This window comes from Musca domestica, unplaced genomic scaffold (genome assembly GCF_030504385.1).
Source record: "Musca domestica strain aabys unplaced genomic scaffold, Musca_domestica.polishedcontigs.V.1.1 11, whole genome shotgun sequence".
In the NCBI taxonomy this organism is placed as follows: Eukaryota; Metazoa; Arthropoda; class Insecta; order Diptera; family Muscidae; genus Musca; species Musca domestica.
This window is the reverse complement of record NW_026712133.1, coordinates 9,504,741-9,519,009: the sequence shown is the minus strand read 5'-3', so window position 1 is coordinate 9,519,009 and position 14,269 is coordinate 9,504,741. Positions and strand designations below refer to the sequence as shown.

Genomic DNA, 14,269 nt, shown 5'->3' with positions numbered 1-14,269 from the left:
CTAAACCACTCGTCCGACAGCTATTAAAATTATTCGAGTGACAACTCATTATACGGTTTACAAGCGTACAAAAGTATTTTGGTGAGAATTTTCCAGAAAAAAGTTATTAGTGATGTCCAAGCGTGATAGTGTGATTTCTTTATATTTGGCTGGAAAACCACAAGTGTGTATCGTTAGAGTACTCCAGAATTTAAATGTGAATAAATCTTTGGTGTCTCGTACCATCGCTCGTTACCGTGGTACTGGTAGCGTAGCCCGACGTCAAGGAAGTGGACGGATGAAAACAGCAACATCAGCAGAAATGGTTCGAAAAGTATAGAAACGACTTGATCGAAACCCGCGTCGCAGTGGCCGAAAAATGGCTCGTGAGCTGAACTGAGCTGAAAACTGAGATCGTGGTAAAGCCATTGAAATTCCAAAAAGTGCTGAACTTACACCGCAGCAGAAAGAAAATAGATTCAAAAGAGCTAAAGAGTTGCTGTCATAACACTCGATGGTCGCTCTCCGCTCGTATTAATCGACTGTGCTATCTGAATAAATGCCTAATATAATCGCGAAAATATTCTGGAGGGTGTATTAATGCTTAGGGCACACAAAAATTTTGGCCGCAAACCTTGGACATTCCAACAGGACTCAGCACCATCGTACTCAGTACGCGCCACCAAAGAATTGGTACAAAATGAGGTTCCAGCGCACAACGACTACCAGAATTCCCGTATACCGTTGGACTATTGTGTCTCGAGTATTTTGGAAAGCAAGGTTGGCACTAAAAATTACCAAAGTGTCGATCACCTCAAGCAAGCGCTTCGCCGGGAATGGGCCAAAATACCGCAGAGCAACATTGGGTAGCGTGTGACGGTTTCATTGGCCGTTTGAAGGCCATAATTCGTACCAAGGGTGACCAATCCGAACAAATCTAAACTTATTCTAAAATTTGATGCTATTTTCGACGTTTTTTGCTTTCATTCAATAAAATTTAAAAACAAAATTAAAAGTCTAACTTTGAACACCAGCTACATCCAATATGCCTTCCGTCCTTAACTAAATTTAATTTTTGCTTCAATCGAAAAAAAAAAAATCTTATGAGAGAATTTCTTTCACTCTGCTCTTTAAATTACAAGAACGTTTTTCCATCTCCGATTTGTGTACATACAATGGATTTATGATATACATTTTGACAATAAATTGTTGTCAAAAGGCATAATTTTGAATAAATGTTGTAAACCTAAGGTTACCTTCTTTTAATTCTACCCCGACAAAACTATGCAAGGCTTTTGTTTTGTAAAAAAATATTTTATTGTTATTCACTATTTCTGTTCATATTTTCGTTGGAATTGTACAGTAGTAAAAATAAATATAATTTATTATAAAACTAATCGAAATGTGGATTTTCTTGAGGGACATTAAAACGAGAATATAAATTAAACAAATTAAAAAAGAAATATATATTTTAATAATAATAATAATAATCATAATAAAGCACATTTTACACAGCGACACTTTGATTTGATCGGCCACAAATGACTTCATTCTATTCCTGTGCGTTCTTTGCTTTAAGCATTTCTTTTTGTCGGGACATTTAGAAGGACATGCATGGGAGGGCGGAGAGGAAGAACAAAGAGCACACAAACAAGACATCACAATTTTGTTGCTTTAGCAGCATCCAATAAAATCTTTAGGCATGCGGCAATCGTCATCCATCCTTGGCTTAATTGTACCGACAATCATGTGGAGATTGACAAATTGGATATTTGTAGATCCTCGGAATTGAGTCGTAACATTTGTTGATCTTCGGAATTGATGCGGACCAACTGTTCGCTATCGAAATTCAAAAGATTGCTGAGACCATGTTCTGCATTGTTGTTGGCGTTGTTGTTATTGTTGCCGTTTGCATTGGTGTTGTTCTTGCCGGGGTGGGAACAGCCAACTGGATCATTTGCATTTGTGTGATGTTGTTGGTATTGTTGCTGTTGCTGTTGCTGCTGCTGCTGTTGTTGCAAATGATGCTGGTGCTGCTGTAAGGAAGAGAACCCCCGTTTTTACTCCATTCATAGTTCGAATATATTCCACAAATAATACTCACAAAATGATTTGGTGCTAAATTCCATCCACCCGTACCGCCATTACCCCCAGCGCCAGTGCCCTGGGGCCCGGGCGTTCCATTGCCGGGACCACCTGCTCCATTGGCAGGATTCAGCAAATTTGGCATTGTAAATGGTGCTGCATTGTTGAGATTACCCAGGTTGTTGCTGTTGGCATTTGCATTCGGATTGTACTTAGTCTCCCAATGAGTGGCGCCAGCGCCTCCGAAATTGTTGTTATGGTACTGCTGTTGAGTGGCCTGACCGAATGCACTGTAGTCATTCATATCAAGGGGACTGGGGCCATTGCGATTGACGTTGACGTTTCCAGCGCCGGCACCAGCATTCCCCGCTGGCCCGCCATTGCCCGTATTGTATTGCGGTTGATTGGGCGAAATGAGCTGCTGGTTATTGCCCTGTTGCGTTCCAGCCGTTGTCGATGCTATGCTGTACGGTGACGGTGCATTGTGATTGTATGCACTGTTCGGCGACAGAGGTTGGGGCGATGGTGTTAGCTCTTGAGGTGCCCGATAGAGACCAAAAGGTTGTGGAGAAGTATCTGTAATTCGAAAGGAAAATAAAAAATAATTAGTTAAAGGGTTGTAGATTAGAGATATCATTTTATACAATATTTATAGTATTCACAGACATAAAAGTTTTGAAAATCGAAAAAATCATAGTTTCTTGACTCAGAGTTAGTTTCTTAACCAGCTGAAACCAAGATTTAGCCTTAAAGACAAGGAGGAAGCTCTTCACCTCAGTTCACACGTTCTCAAAGGGTGAATTGGGAACCCTCTGGACCACTCGACTTCGACTTCAGGCAAGAAATGAAAAATCCGTTAGATAATCTACGATTACCAGCACTAATAAAAAAATCTTTGCTTCGTAAATGACACTCTAAAGCAGTATTTCCAAGGTAAGGATTGCGACTCACCAGTGGGTCGCCAGGAAATATTATGTGGGCCCCGAATTTGGGTCGAATTACAACTTTCATTCACTATGCATAACCGAAAAGGCAAATACTCCCTCTGTTGTTTTAAATATCACTCCCCCAAAATCCAAAAAGCACAAGTATATATTCTAAATCGGCGTAAAATTCTAAGACGATCTAGCAATGTCTGTCTGTCTGTCTGTCCGTCTGTTGTAATCACGTTATCTTTCGAACGAATTGAGATAGAATGCTAAAATTTTGATGCATGCATAGTTTACCAGTAGGCAGGTTATGTTCGTAAATGAGTCATGTCGGTCGACGATTTTGTATAGCCCTCATATAACGGTACCTCACGATATTCGGTATTTTTATGATTTTAGCGACATTATTTACCAGAATTATTTCAAACTTCGTATTTAAAATTCGCAACGGATACTACAGCCTATGGCAAAAATTTTTGTATGAAGGTCCACGTCTTCGTATAGCCCCCAGTATAACGGTAACTCTCGATAGTCGGTATTTTAATGATTTTAGCAACATTATTTCGTATTGGAGGATCATAATTGGTACTACAGTCTATGGCAAAAAATTTCGTATACAGGTCCACATCTTCGTATACCCCCATGTGACGGTACCTCCCGGTATTCGATATTTTAATGATTATTTTATTTTATTTTATTGACATTAATCACTGGAAATGTTTCAAATTTCGTATTAGAAGTCCATAATGGATACTACAGCATATTACAAAAAATGTAGTAAGCAGGTCTTCGTATGGTCCCCATCAAATTAGTGATACGTTTCCGATTTTTTTTTTTGAAAATTTTCAAGTTCTTTAATTACAGCCAAAAAACATCGATGTTTACTTTCGCGGAACCTTGTACATGCATATGTACTTGACAGACATTTCGATTTTTTTTGGCTGCAATTAAAACATTGAGGGCCAATCGTAAAATTTATAGCATTTTCTGACAATAGAATTACTTTTGCGCCACCGTGTATTCGGTTTACTAATTATGTATAATTTGGAAATTAAATGGGGTTGCCACAAGCCGCACAATATGTACTGGAGAAAATTCCAAAAGTGTGTTAAATAACAGACGTGGAGACACTGGTATATCAAAGCTTTTCGGAAATAGGCGGAAGTTTTTCAAATTTTATAAAAACAAAATTTAAAAGCACCCCGGCTGTACATCTCTAAAACAGATACAATTATTGTTATACTTTGCTATTCGAACTTACCTCTGGGTTCGGTTTTTATTGCGGGTAAATTCAAGGGATTCCAACAGCCCAAATTGCTCTGACCTATAGGAACGGAGAGAATGCATTAATCTTTGTAAAAGCATAATATACTTAACAACACGTAGAGATAAACAATTACTTTAATAATAAATGCAACTAGTGCTACAAAAATTTAGCAGGTGGGGAATAAATAAGTGCAAGCTATACATAAGAACCTTGATAAAAAAAATCACACAACATATAAAAATAAACAACTCTTAAAGCTGGGTCCAAGCAGCAAATAATAATAGTAATGAGCTAAAACAACATTTGCAAGCAAAAAATCAATATCGAAACTTTCCTTCTATGAAGGGCAAATGGCAAAAAATAATGCGTTTTTATTAAAAAATGAACTTTACCCGCGTATCTTCTGTGTCACTTGGTTATTTCTCCATCCAGGGAAACATATTTTTATGAAAAAATCTAATATTTGTTAACAAGAGATACTATAATTTAACAATTTTAAGATATCAAAAAGGATATGGCGATCATTTTTCTTACATACCAATCATGAAAACTCTAATATCAGTCTTGCATTTGCAGTTTAGACATAATGCAATGAAAATAATTAAATTAAAAAGATTTTTTTTTGGCATCTTAAAACTTTAAATTTGGAAATGACCTGCCCTTCCTTTACACAAGAAAACTCAATGTCTTTAGAAGGAGGTGTTTATTTTGAATTTGATTTCCTTATTTTCCATCTCCTTAAGCGTTTTTGGTTACAAAAATTTTCACTATAAGCTAACTTTGAATCATTACAAAATTTCTTCTGTGTCGAGGAACATATTTATGTCTGTGTAAATTACTGCTAAAGTTCCACAAAGGTACAAAATTAGTCTAATTTCAATTTGTTCTTAAAAGTTTAATTTTATATTTTCACATTACTTTGTCACACAAAGGGAAATGGTTTTGGTAACAAAAGTCGTTTAGCAAAATTTGGTGTTATCTTCCGTTCGAGGGAGCAACGTTTGAACCTCAGTGGTAGGATTCTCTAACGGTTTAATCATCTCATAATTGTGTTAATTATTATTTTGGTAATTATCGGTAAGTAAATATTAGAAAGATTAATAGAAAAAAACATTGTGATTTTTATTTATTTTTTTTTTAATTGTTGTTCCAGACTGTTACAGAATCCTACTACTGGTGATATAAATCGAATCGGAAGGAGTTTACATCGATTTCATTTATATAACACACCACTACAGGTGTACGCAATTTGGTGGACAATTTCCAGGCAAATTATTATTATTAATTATTTTTTGAAGATCATTATTTTACAATTCATTGTTTGCTATTATTGCATAACTTTTAATTGATTTTCTTTTTCTTTTACCTTGTTATTTGTATAAAAATATTTTCTTGAGTAACATATTAAATAATTTCAAAATTTCCGGTTAGACATTTATTGTCCGAGTATAAAATGTAGATTTGCTATATAGGTTTTCAATTGATTGTTTTCAAAGCGTTTATCAAAAATATGAAAATTTTATAATACTTTAATGTATTTATCCAAAGATAATCTCAGTCATAAAATAATGTGCAAATAGTTATCGTATTATATCTGAATATTTTTTACTTTTATATAATGAGTATTGATTTGAAATAACTTATAAGTATAATTTGTATTAATGTTTGTTTGTTTGTTTGTTTTAAGACTACTCCATTTCAATAACAAGTTTGGTTTTCATAATCTATTATGTAATATATATTCCAATAAGGCTAATAACCGATCAGTGGCAGGTTTTCTTTGTTCTTTATAATTTCTTTTTCTTTGACTTTAATCAATTTTTTTTAACAACAACAACAATATCTTTAAAAAGTAATTTAACCGATTCATTCGAAGATTTTATTGCAACTTCAATTCTTTTCATCATCAATTTAGTATTATTTTTTCAAAACTAAAGGTGTGAGTACAAAAGCAGCTTGAAGTCTTGGCATGACATGTTTTGCGACATTTTATAAAGGGATGTCGCACTCGAATCCTGCCGTCCTTGTCCATTATAATTTGACATTAATGTGTCTAGCCATCATGTCAAGCTGCTAACGTACCCTCACCTTAAAACTTTCCTTATTCTTCCACCAAAAATCTGGAGAATAATTAATTTAATTTTTTTAGTTATGTATAAAAAAAAATAAAAAAACTCACGCTAAACTTAATGAAGTTCTGTGTGTTTTTTTTTTTTTAAAGACTACATAAGTTCATTATTGCAAATTTTCGAAAGACCTAAAAATAGATCAAGAGACATCCCATGACCTAAAACAGATAATCCTGTACCTAATTTTTTCTTTACATCCTTAATAAGTTTTCCCGTTTCTTAAAGTTTCGATTGCTTTTTATCGCCAAGTACGAACCAGGGGCTGGATTCTTGTTCTATGAAAATACGAAATGAAAAATATTTCCTTTATAATATTTTTCATTTGACATTTCTTTCCTTTATAAAAGTTTCTATTTCACATTTTCATAGAACAAGAATTGAGGCCCAGGTCCCGCAGATTCGAGCAAAGTTTTCATTAGACCTTGAATTCAAACCATTTTCACGGCTCCGACTCCGAAGTTGACTTTGAACCCAAATTCAGAGGGTTGAAAAATTAAATGTTAAGTCAATAGTATCTACTTAGTTTCTGTTTCCTTTCTAACACCTTTATCGGAACTGATAGTTCAATGAAAATGTCATCTATGATATTATATACATATAACCAGTAAAGAAAGGCCAAAGTCGGGTCGACTTCATGATACCCTACACTACTTTGTACTTATAGGAAAGCTACAAATATCAAATAAACGCTTTTATGGGGAAACGATCATCGTTTTTGAATGCATATTTTTCATCAAAATCCATTCAATTGAGCTGATATTAAACTTTTTAGGCACAATGAATGCCAAATCGGGTGAAGATATATATGGTTGCTATATCCAAATCTGACCCGATCTCAATAAAATGTAGCAGAGTTATTTCTATGCTGCATCTGATAGTTGGCACCAAATATCGTTGTTGTGAAGAGTATTTTACGGGTGTGAGAGGGTAAAATACAAAACCGGATGAAACATATATATATGGGACCTATAGCTATATATAAACCGATTTTCATAAAATGTCATACACTTTCTTCCAGGCTGAGGTCGTTAGTACGTGCTAAAATCCATTCAATTCGGGTTTATATTAACCATTTGGTGCACAATAAACTTAACATCGAGTAACGATATATATGGGAGCTATATCCAAATCCGAACTGATCTCGATAAAATTTGGCAAAAGTATTTCTGAGAGGTATTTGACATATTTCTCCGAGTATCGTTGTTATGGAGTGGATATTACAGCTGTGGAGGAGAAATTTAACAAATCAGATGAACAATATATATGGGAGCTATAGCTATATCTGAACAAACTTTTACTGAATTTGATGTACTTGCTTCTAAGCTGAATTCGGTTGGATGTGTCAAAATTCAGGTGCATAATTAACCCAAAATCAGTTGAAGATATATACGGCTCATCGTTGGCCCAAAAAAAACTATTTGTGCAAAATATCATCTCGATCGGGCAAATAATGCGACCTGTACTTTGTTTGCAAAAATACATGGACAAACGGACGGACGGTATACATAAATCGACTCAGAATGTGATGCTATGCAGATCATCAAATAGAACTATGGGTCTAGCTCGTTTCCTTCTCTATGTTACAAACAAATGCAAAAAGACATAATGCCCTGACCACAGTGTGGTGTAGGTTATAACAATAATGCCGCATCCATATGTAAGATTCTTCATCAGTATTCGGGTTTCAAAAAAAGTCACGGACTTAAGCATTTAACAATTTGAGTGAGCATTTAACAATTTGAGTGAGCACAACAAATTCAGGTCAAATTTAACTTTTGGTCCATTTAATTCCCCCAAATATTAACGAAAATTCAAATAGAAAATTCTGGTTTATGCCGAATTCCAGTCAAAATTTCGTTACGATATGTAATTGCGGGATAAAGGCCTAATCGAATAAATATATAGATAATTGTATTTCAGGCTAGTGATATAAAATATTTTTACGTCTGATGTTTAAAGACGAGTGTTTATCTCGCATCATTGCTGGCCACGTCTTATATATAAATGTTGGATTTGTTTTTCAATTTATCGCATGCTCTAATTCCAAAAGAGCTTTTAAATAGATTTAAGGCTTTTGCTTTCAAAAATCAATTAATGTGGCAACGTTTATTATCTCATAAGCTTTAGCCGTAAAGTTTTGTAGCCAAAATACATTCAAAAGCTTTCTAGCTTCATGGGACTTGTTTTTTTTTGTTTTTTTGTAATAAACATTAGTTGAGCATCAACTGCATTTGCAGCCTCAGTAGATCGATTCTCTAACTTTTGTCGATTAAAAAGTTTTTTATTTTTTTTTGTTATTATAGCAAAAACAAAAAAAACGAAAGTTTTTGTAATATAAACAATGGGTAAAGTTGTTTTTTATTTGTTGTTATTGTTTATTTATAAGACAGCTTTTTAAAAATATAGATAAATTGTTGTTATGCAAGCTACACACGATACAACCATTGGTACAACCTGGAGAGTTGTATGCTTCGGCCACAAACGATACAACTTTGTGTACAACTTCACTTTTCGTAGATTTTATTCGAGTTAAGATGGCATCGGAAAAAATTCATTTTCTATAATTGGCTTAATAGCCTTTATTTCGTATTAATTTTTGAAATTGCATTTTTTATATTAAAATTCAATTTTATATGTACATTAAAACCACACATTTGATTGGATTTCGTGTTGTTTTGATGTGCGAAACAATGGTGTTGCCTCTTCGAAAATAAACACAAAATGAAATTGTATGCGACATGCCCACTAACGTTACAATCGGTCGGTACAACATGCCAAATATCAAAAAAAATTGATTTTTCATGCAACCGAGACACAACTTCGTACAACCAGGCCACAAACGATACAATCTTGAATACAACCTCTCCCAGTTGTACAACCAGTTGTAAGGTGTATGGCTTTCATTACACTTTAAAAGCTTTCAAGTTTTGAATTTTTCAAAATAAAAAATTCATACACAATACAAGGCAAATCCAAGCTAGAATTAAGAAGGTAAAGTCATGCAATCATGTGTTCAAAATTTTTCCAAAATTATTCATTTGACAACATCTCATTGTCAAAATATTTATTTATGAATCCATTGTACATACACAAATCAGAGATGGGAACCTGTTGTCTGTACAGTGAAATTTAACAAGGCAAATTACAGAAAATGTAGGGAATGTTTATTTGAAATGACATGAGCAAATCCTGCATTGAAAATTTTTGTCAAAAAATTACAAATACAATTATTCAATTGTTTTTTCAATAACGCCAATAACAGTAACTAATAAAACTGTTATAGAATAGCAAAGTTGTTATTTGTGCTGTAAAAGGGAAATGCTCAGTAAAAAAAAAAAAACATTATCGACTGTTAAAAAGTTACAGAATAGGCTTACTGATTTCGACTCGTCCAGCTTACTTGAGACAATTTTCATCGTTCTTATTTGAAGTTGACTCTGACATTTACATTTGTTTATAGAGATTTACGTTTTACTTCATTGCTTTTTCTATCATTGTTGTTAATATTGTTGTATAAAATATGAAAGCTCATAAGGAATTGCCAGTACGAACATTTTTTTTTTTCGATTTCTATTCCGAGTCTCTCTGTCTTACCCACAAAAAGAAAAAAAAAGTTAATAAAAATCACGTACTAAAACATTTTTTTCAAGTCCGCATCGTATTTCATGCCATACCTTATTATTTGAAAAATGTAAGAATCGCCCAGACAGGAAAACCCTCTCATAGGGTCAAACTATTTACTGGTTCCATTTTCAGCTTTAACGAGATGTCTGGACCTTCTTCTTCTAACCGTGTCCAAACAATTGTAAAACATGTGAAATTTCATTCAACGATAGTAATCAGACCAACAAAAGGAATTAATATCCTGGGTGAAACACGGTCAACTTATCACATAACAAAGGTCAAATTTTAAATTTATGATTCGTAGTCTAATTTTTGCCTTCAAGCAACGACGAAAATGAGATATGCCATAACGGTCATGTTAACCGAGGATTCTCAGGAACTAGGAATTTCGAGAATGTAAAAAAATTGCAAGATAATAATAATAATAATAATAATAATAATAATAATAATAATAATAATAATAATAATAATAATAATAATAATAATAATAATAATAATAATAATAATAATACTAATAATAATAATAATAATAATAATATAATAATAATAATAATAATAATAATAATAATAATAATAATAATAATATAATAATAATAATAATAATAATAATAATAATAATAATAATAATAATAATAATAATAATAATAATAATAATAATAATAATAATAATAATAATAATAATAATAATAATAATAATAATAATAATAATAATAATAATAATAATAATAATAATAATAATAATAATAATAATAATAATAATAATAATAATAATAATAATAATAATAATAATAATAATAATAATAATAATAATAATAATAAAATAATAATAATAATAATAATAATAATAATAATAATAATAATAATAATAAAAATAATAATAATAATAAAAATGTATAACATTATAATCTATATATATATAAATGTAAGTTGTGTTAGTTACTACGCTTATAACTCAAGATCCGCTGATCTGATTTTAACGATTCATACAAATTCGGAATTGTCTGTTTTCCGAAAAGGATAATATTCAAAAAAATCGCGTAAAAATGCATTGTTCTGCGTGAACAATTTTGACTTTTGAAATGTACAATAGTAATGTTTTATTTTGCATGATTTTTTTCCATTTTGACTTACTTTTTTCTAATGTACATTTGTAGTGTTTTTTTATATTTTTTTTTAATTCGAATATTAAAAACAATTTATTTAATTGACTTGATTTCTTGAGAACTGAAATTGATGGCGGGTTGCATGGAATTCAGTCAGATGATATCGAAATAACTTAACGCAGTTAGACCAAAGTTAAAAGATAATTACTTTTTCAAAATCGCTAAAAAAACACGAAAAAAGAGATCTCATGGCAAAAATTCTCAAATCGGGAAAAATCGAAAAAAAATTCAATGGAAATTGACTAGATATGGAAATAATCCATCCAATGAGAACTTAAAATGCAAAATTCATTGGGACTGCAATCAGTGAAATACCGAATATGAAGAGCACTGTTATATGCGAACTATACAAAATAGTGGAGCAAATTGAAAATTTAGAAAGAAAAGGATTCATATCCTCGGGAAATTCTTCCGATACCTTAAAAGTAACCTTAACTCCCAAGTAACGTTATACGGTGACTATGCGCTATAATCAGTAATTACACTGCGGGAAATTACACTTGGAAAATTGTTTGGTTGGTACATAAAAATCCCAAAAAGGGGTTTCGGATCAAACGTTTTTAGGGTCCATTTTATATAGCTTAACCAAACACAAAGGGTCGGCCTAAATTGATGTAGTCCCTCAAATGATGTAGCCCCTTTCAAATTCCTCAAATGTTGGTAATTTGAGATTTTAGGAAGAACAACACATTTTTTCAAATAATTATAAGAATAGGACAATGCTTTGGTATAACCCTTATATGTGGACCTATTTTTTTCATATTACAATAATCCGCCCAATGAGAACTCAAAATGCAATTCATTGGAACGGCAATCAGTGAAATACCGAATATAAAGGGTTCAAAATGGTAGAGCGAATTGGACATTTAGGAAAAAAAGAAAAAAACTTCCTAAACTTTCAAGATATCTTAAATCGCTTTTGCAGGTCATGATATATGACCCCCGGATAAGGGTACAATCCTTTTTCAAGTATAGTTTACATTTTAACCATATTTTACTCATACGCATTTTAGCAAAAGTTGGTAATTTGAGAAGAAACCATCCTCGCAAAAAATTATCACGTTTTGGCATAACCATCATATAATTTAAGCTATATTCGGGGTTTTGGACATTTTTTTCATTTTTCAGGCCTTTATTTGGCATCTTTGTTTCTACGGGTGTAAAAAACCTCTTCTCATAATATTTTGACTTTTGGAGTGGAGCCCATCTTGCTCTTGATCACATTCATCAATTGATTTGGCTAAAAAATTGTATTTAGGCTACTCTGGGTTGGAGAATCGTCTTACAGATAATTGTCCACATAGGCATTTATTTGAGTATAGTTCCCACATTAGTGTACCCGCAAATCCACTTTCCTAACCAAGGTTTGGTCAGAAAAGAAAATTTGGTATACTATTGAATTTTTAACTAGAATATTGGTTTGGAACGTAGATGTGGGATGTACGTCTACATGCCATAAACTCCGAAATATCAAATTGTGGCAGAAACATGAAAAAATTACGAATATTATTTTTTTGGATCGTTATTGAATTAGGGTAAGTGTACCAGTAGTCGGCACTTTTAGGATTTTCGCGTTTTTAATCGCTCACCATTTTGAGTGGAACATTTCAATTATTACAAAGTTAATTTATTCAGATTCGAAATTTTGTATAGTTTTTGCAATAATAAATAAAGTTTTAATAACTTTTTATTAAATTTCATAAATTTGTAGTTTTATTAAAACAATGCTTTTTTGCCAGTAGTCGGCACCACTTGCCAATTGTCGGTATCGCATGTTCCAGCAGTCGGCATACCATTTTTTTTGTAAGAATAATTAATAATAATAATAAATTAATTCATTAAAATATAATATTTTTGTTTAGTTAAACTGATTCGACGTCTTTATTGTACTTTTCTTAAGAATATGAATTGTCGAGGACCTTCACAGACAAAAATTTAATTTTTATTAGAATAATTCATCTTTTCTTAGCGAAATTGTGCACAAAGATAGCTGACAATATATTTGAAGTAAACAAAATACATTTAGTTACAATAGTTTCATTTATTTGGGCTTAAAAATAAAAAGTGCCGACTACTGGGACATGCCGAACTTAGGCACACTTACCCTATACTATGAAGAAAAATATGGACTTTATGGGTTCTCCAACGCACAATTTTAATGACAAAAATAAATTAATTCCGTTTTTGCAAAATGGTCTGGCTTTATCCCTTTATTGTTGTTTTTATAAAAACAACGTTTGTTTATTAGTGGAGAACGATGGTAATGTTTACCAGGGGGTAAGGCAGGGAATACCTAGGTTTCGGAAAGAGCCACCAATCCTCATCAGTTCCCTTGTTTTTGCCTGGGATATTCTCCCCAGAAGTTATTTTAAAAATAACTTCTATGACAAAAAAACATTTTTTACCCAAGTGACGAGATCGTAAGCTCAATAGAAGAGGAACCAAAGAATTAAATAAAACTAAAATTCTCTTGGAAAGTCTTCTAAATCTTACAACCGCACTTATAAACATTTACATCTTTCTCCACTTGTTATGCTTTCGTTCAGCCTGAACGAAGCAGCATAACCATGTAAGTTGGTTTTGTCTGTTACAACAAAAACCCCTTCGTCGACCGTGCCTTGTCTATTAATAGAACAGTGTGGCTTGTTTGTTCGGGATACCGTAGTATTTTGTTTTTGCAAAATGGTCTGGCTTTATCCCTTTATTGTTGTTTTTATAAAAACAACGTTTGTTTATTAGTGGAGAACGATGGTAATGTTTACCAGGGCGTAAGGCAGGGAATACCTAGGTTTCGGAAAGAGCCACCAATCCTCATCAGTTCCCTTGTTTTTGCCTGGGATATTCTCCCCAGAAGTTATTTTAAAAATAACTTCTATGACAAAAAAACATTTTTTACCCAAGTGACGAGATCGTAAGCTCAATAGAAGAGGAACCAAAGAATTAAATAAAACTAAAATTCTCTTGGAAAGTCTTCTATTGAGCTTACGATCTCGTCACTTGGGTAAAAAATGTTTTTTTGTCATAGAAGTTATTTTTAAAATAACTTCTGGGGAGAATATCCCAGGCAAAAACAAGGGAACTGATGAGGATTGG

General features: G+C 32.5%; 1 protein-coding gene across 2 annotated transcripts in view; it reads right to left on the bottom strand.

Moving 5' to 3' along the window:
• Positions 1-1,272: 1,272 nt before the first annotated feature.
• Positions 1,273-14,269, bottom strand: part of LOC101890768 (embryonic polarity protein dorsal) — a 59,152-nt gene continuing 46,155 nt past the window's right edge. The window contains exons 9-11 of one of the 2 annotated variants that reach the window (XM_059130979.1): positions 4,255-4,317; positions 2,084-2,640; positions 1,273-2,015 (exon numbers count right to left, since the gene is read on the bottom strand). In XM_059130979.1, coding sequence (XP_058986962.1) covers positions 1,725-2,015; positions 2,084-2,640; positions 4,255-4,317 — 911 coding nt within the window. In that variant the 3' untranslated portion in view covers positions 1,273-1,724. The remainder of the gene's footprint in view (positions 2,016-2,083; positions 2,641-4,254; positions 4,318-14,269) is intronic. The other variant, XM_059130982.1, reaches the window with a different exon arrangement.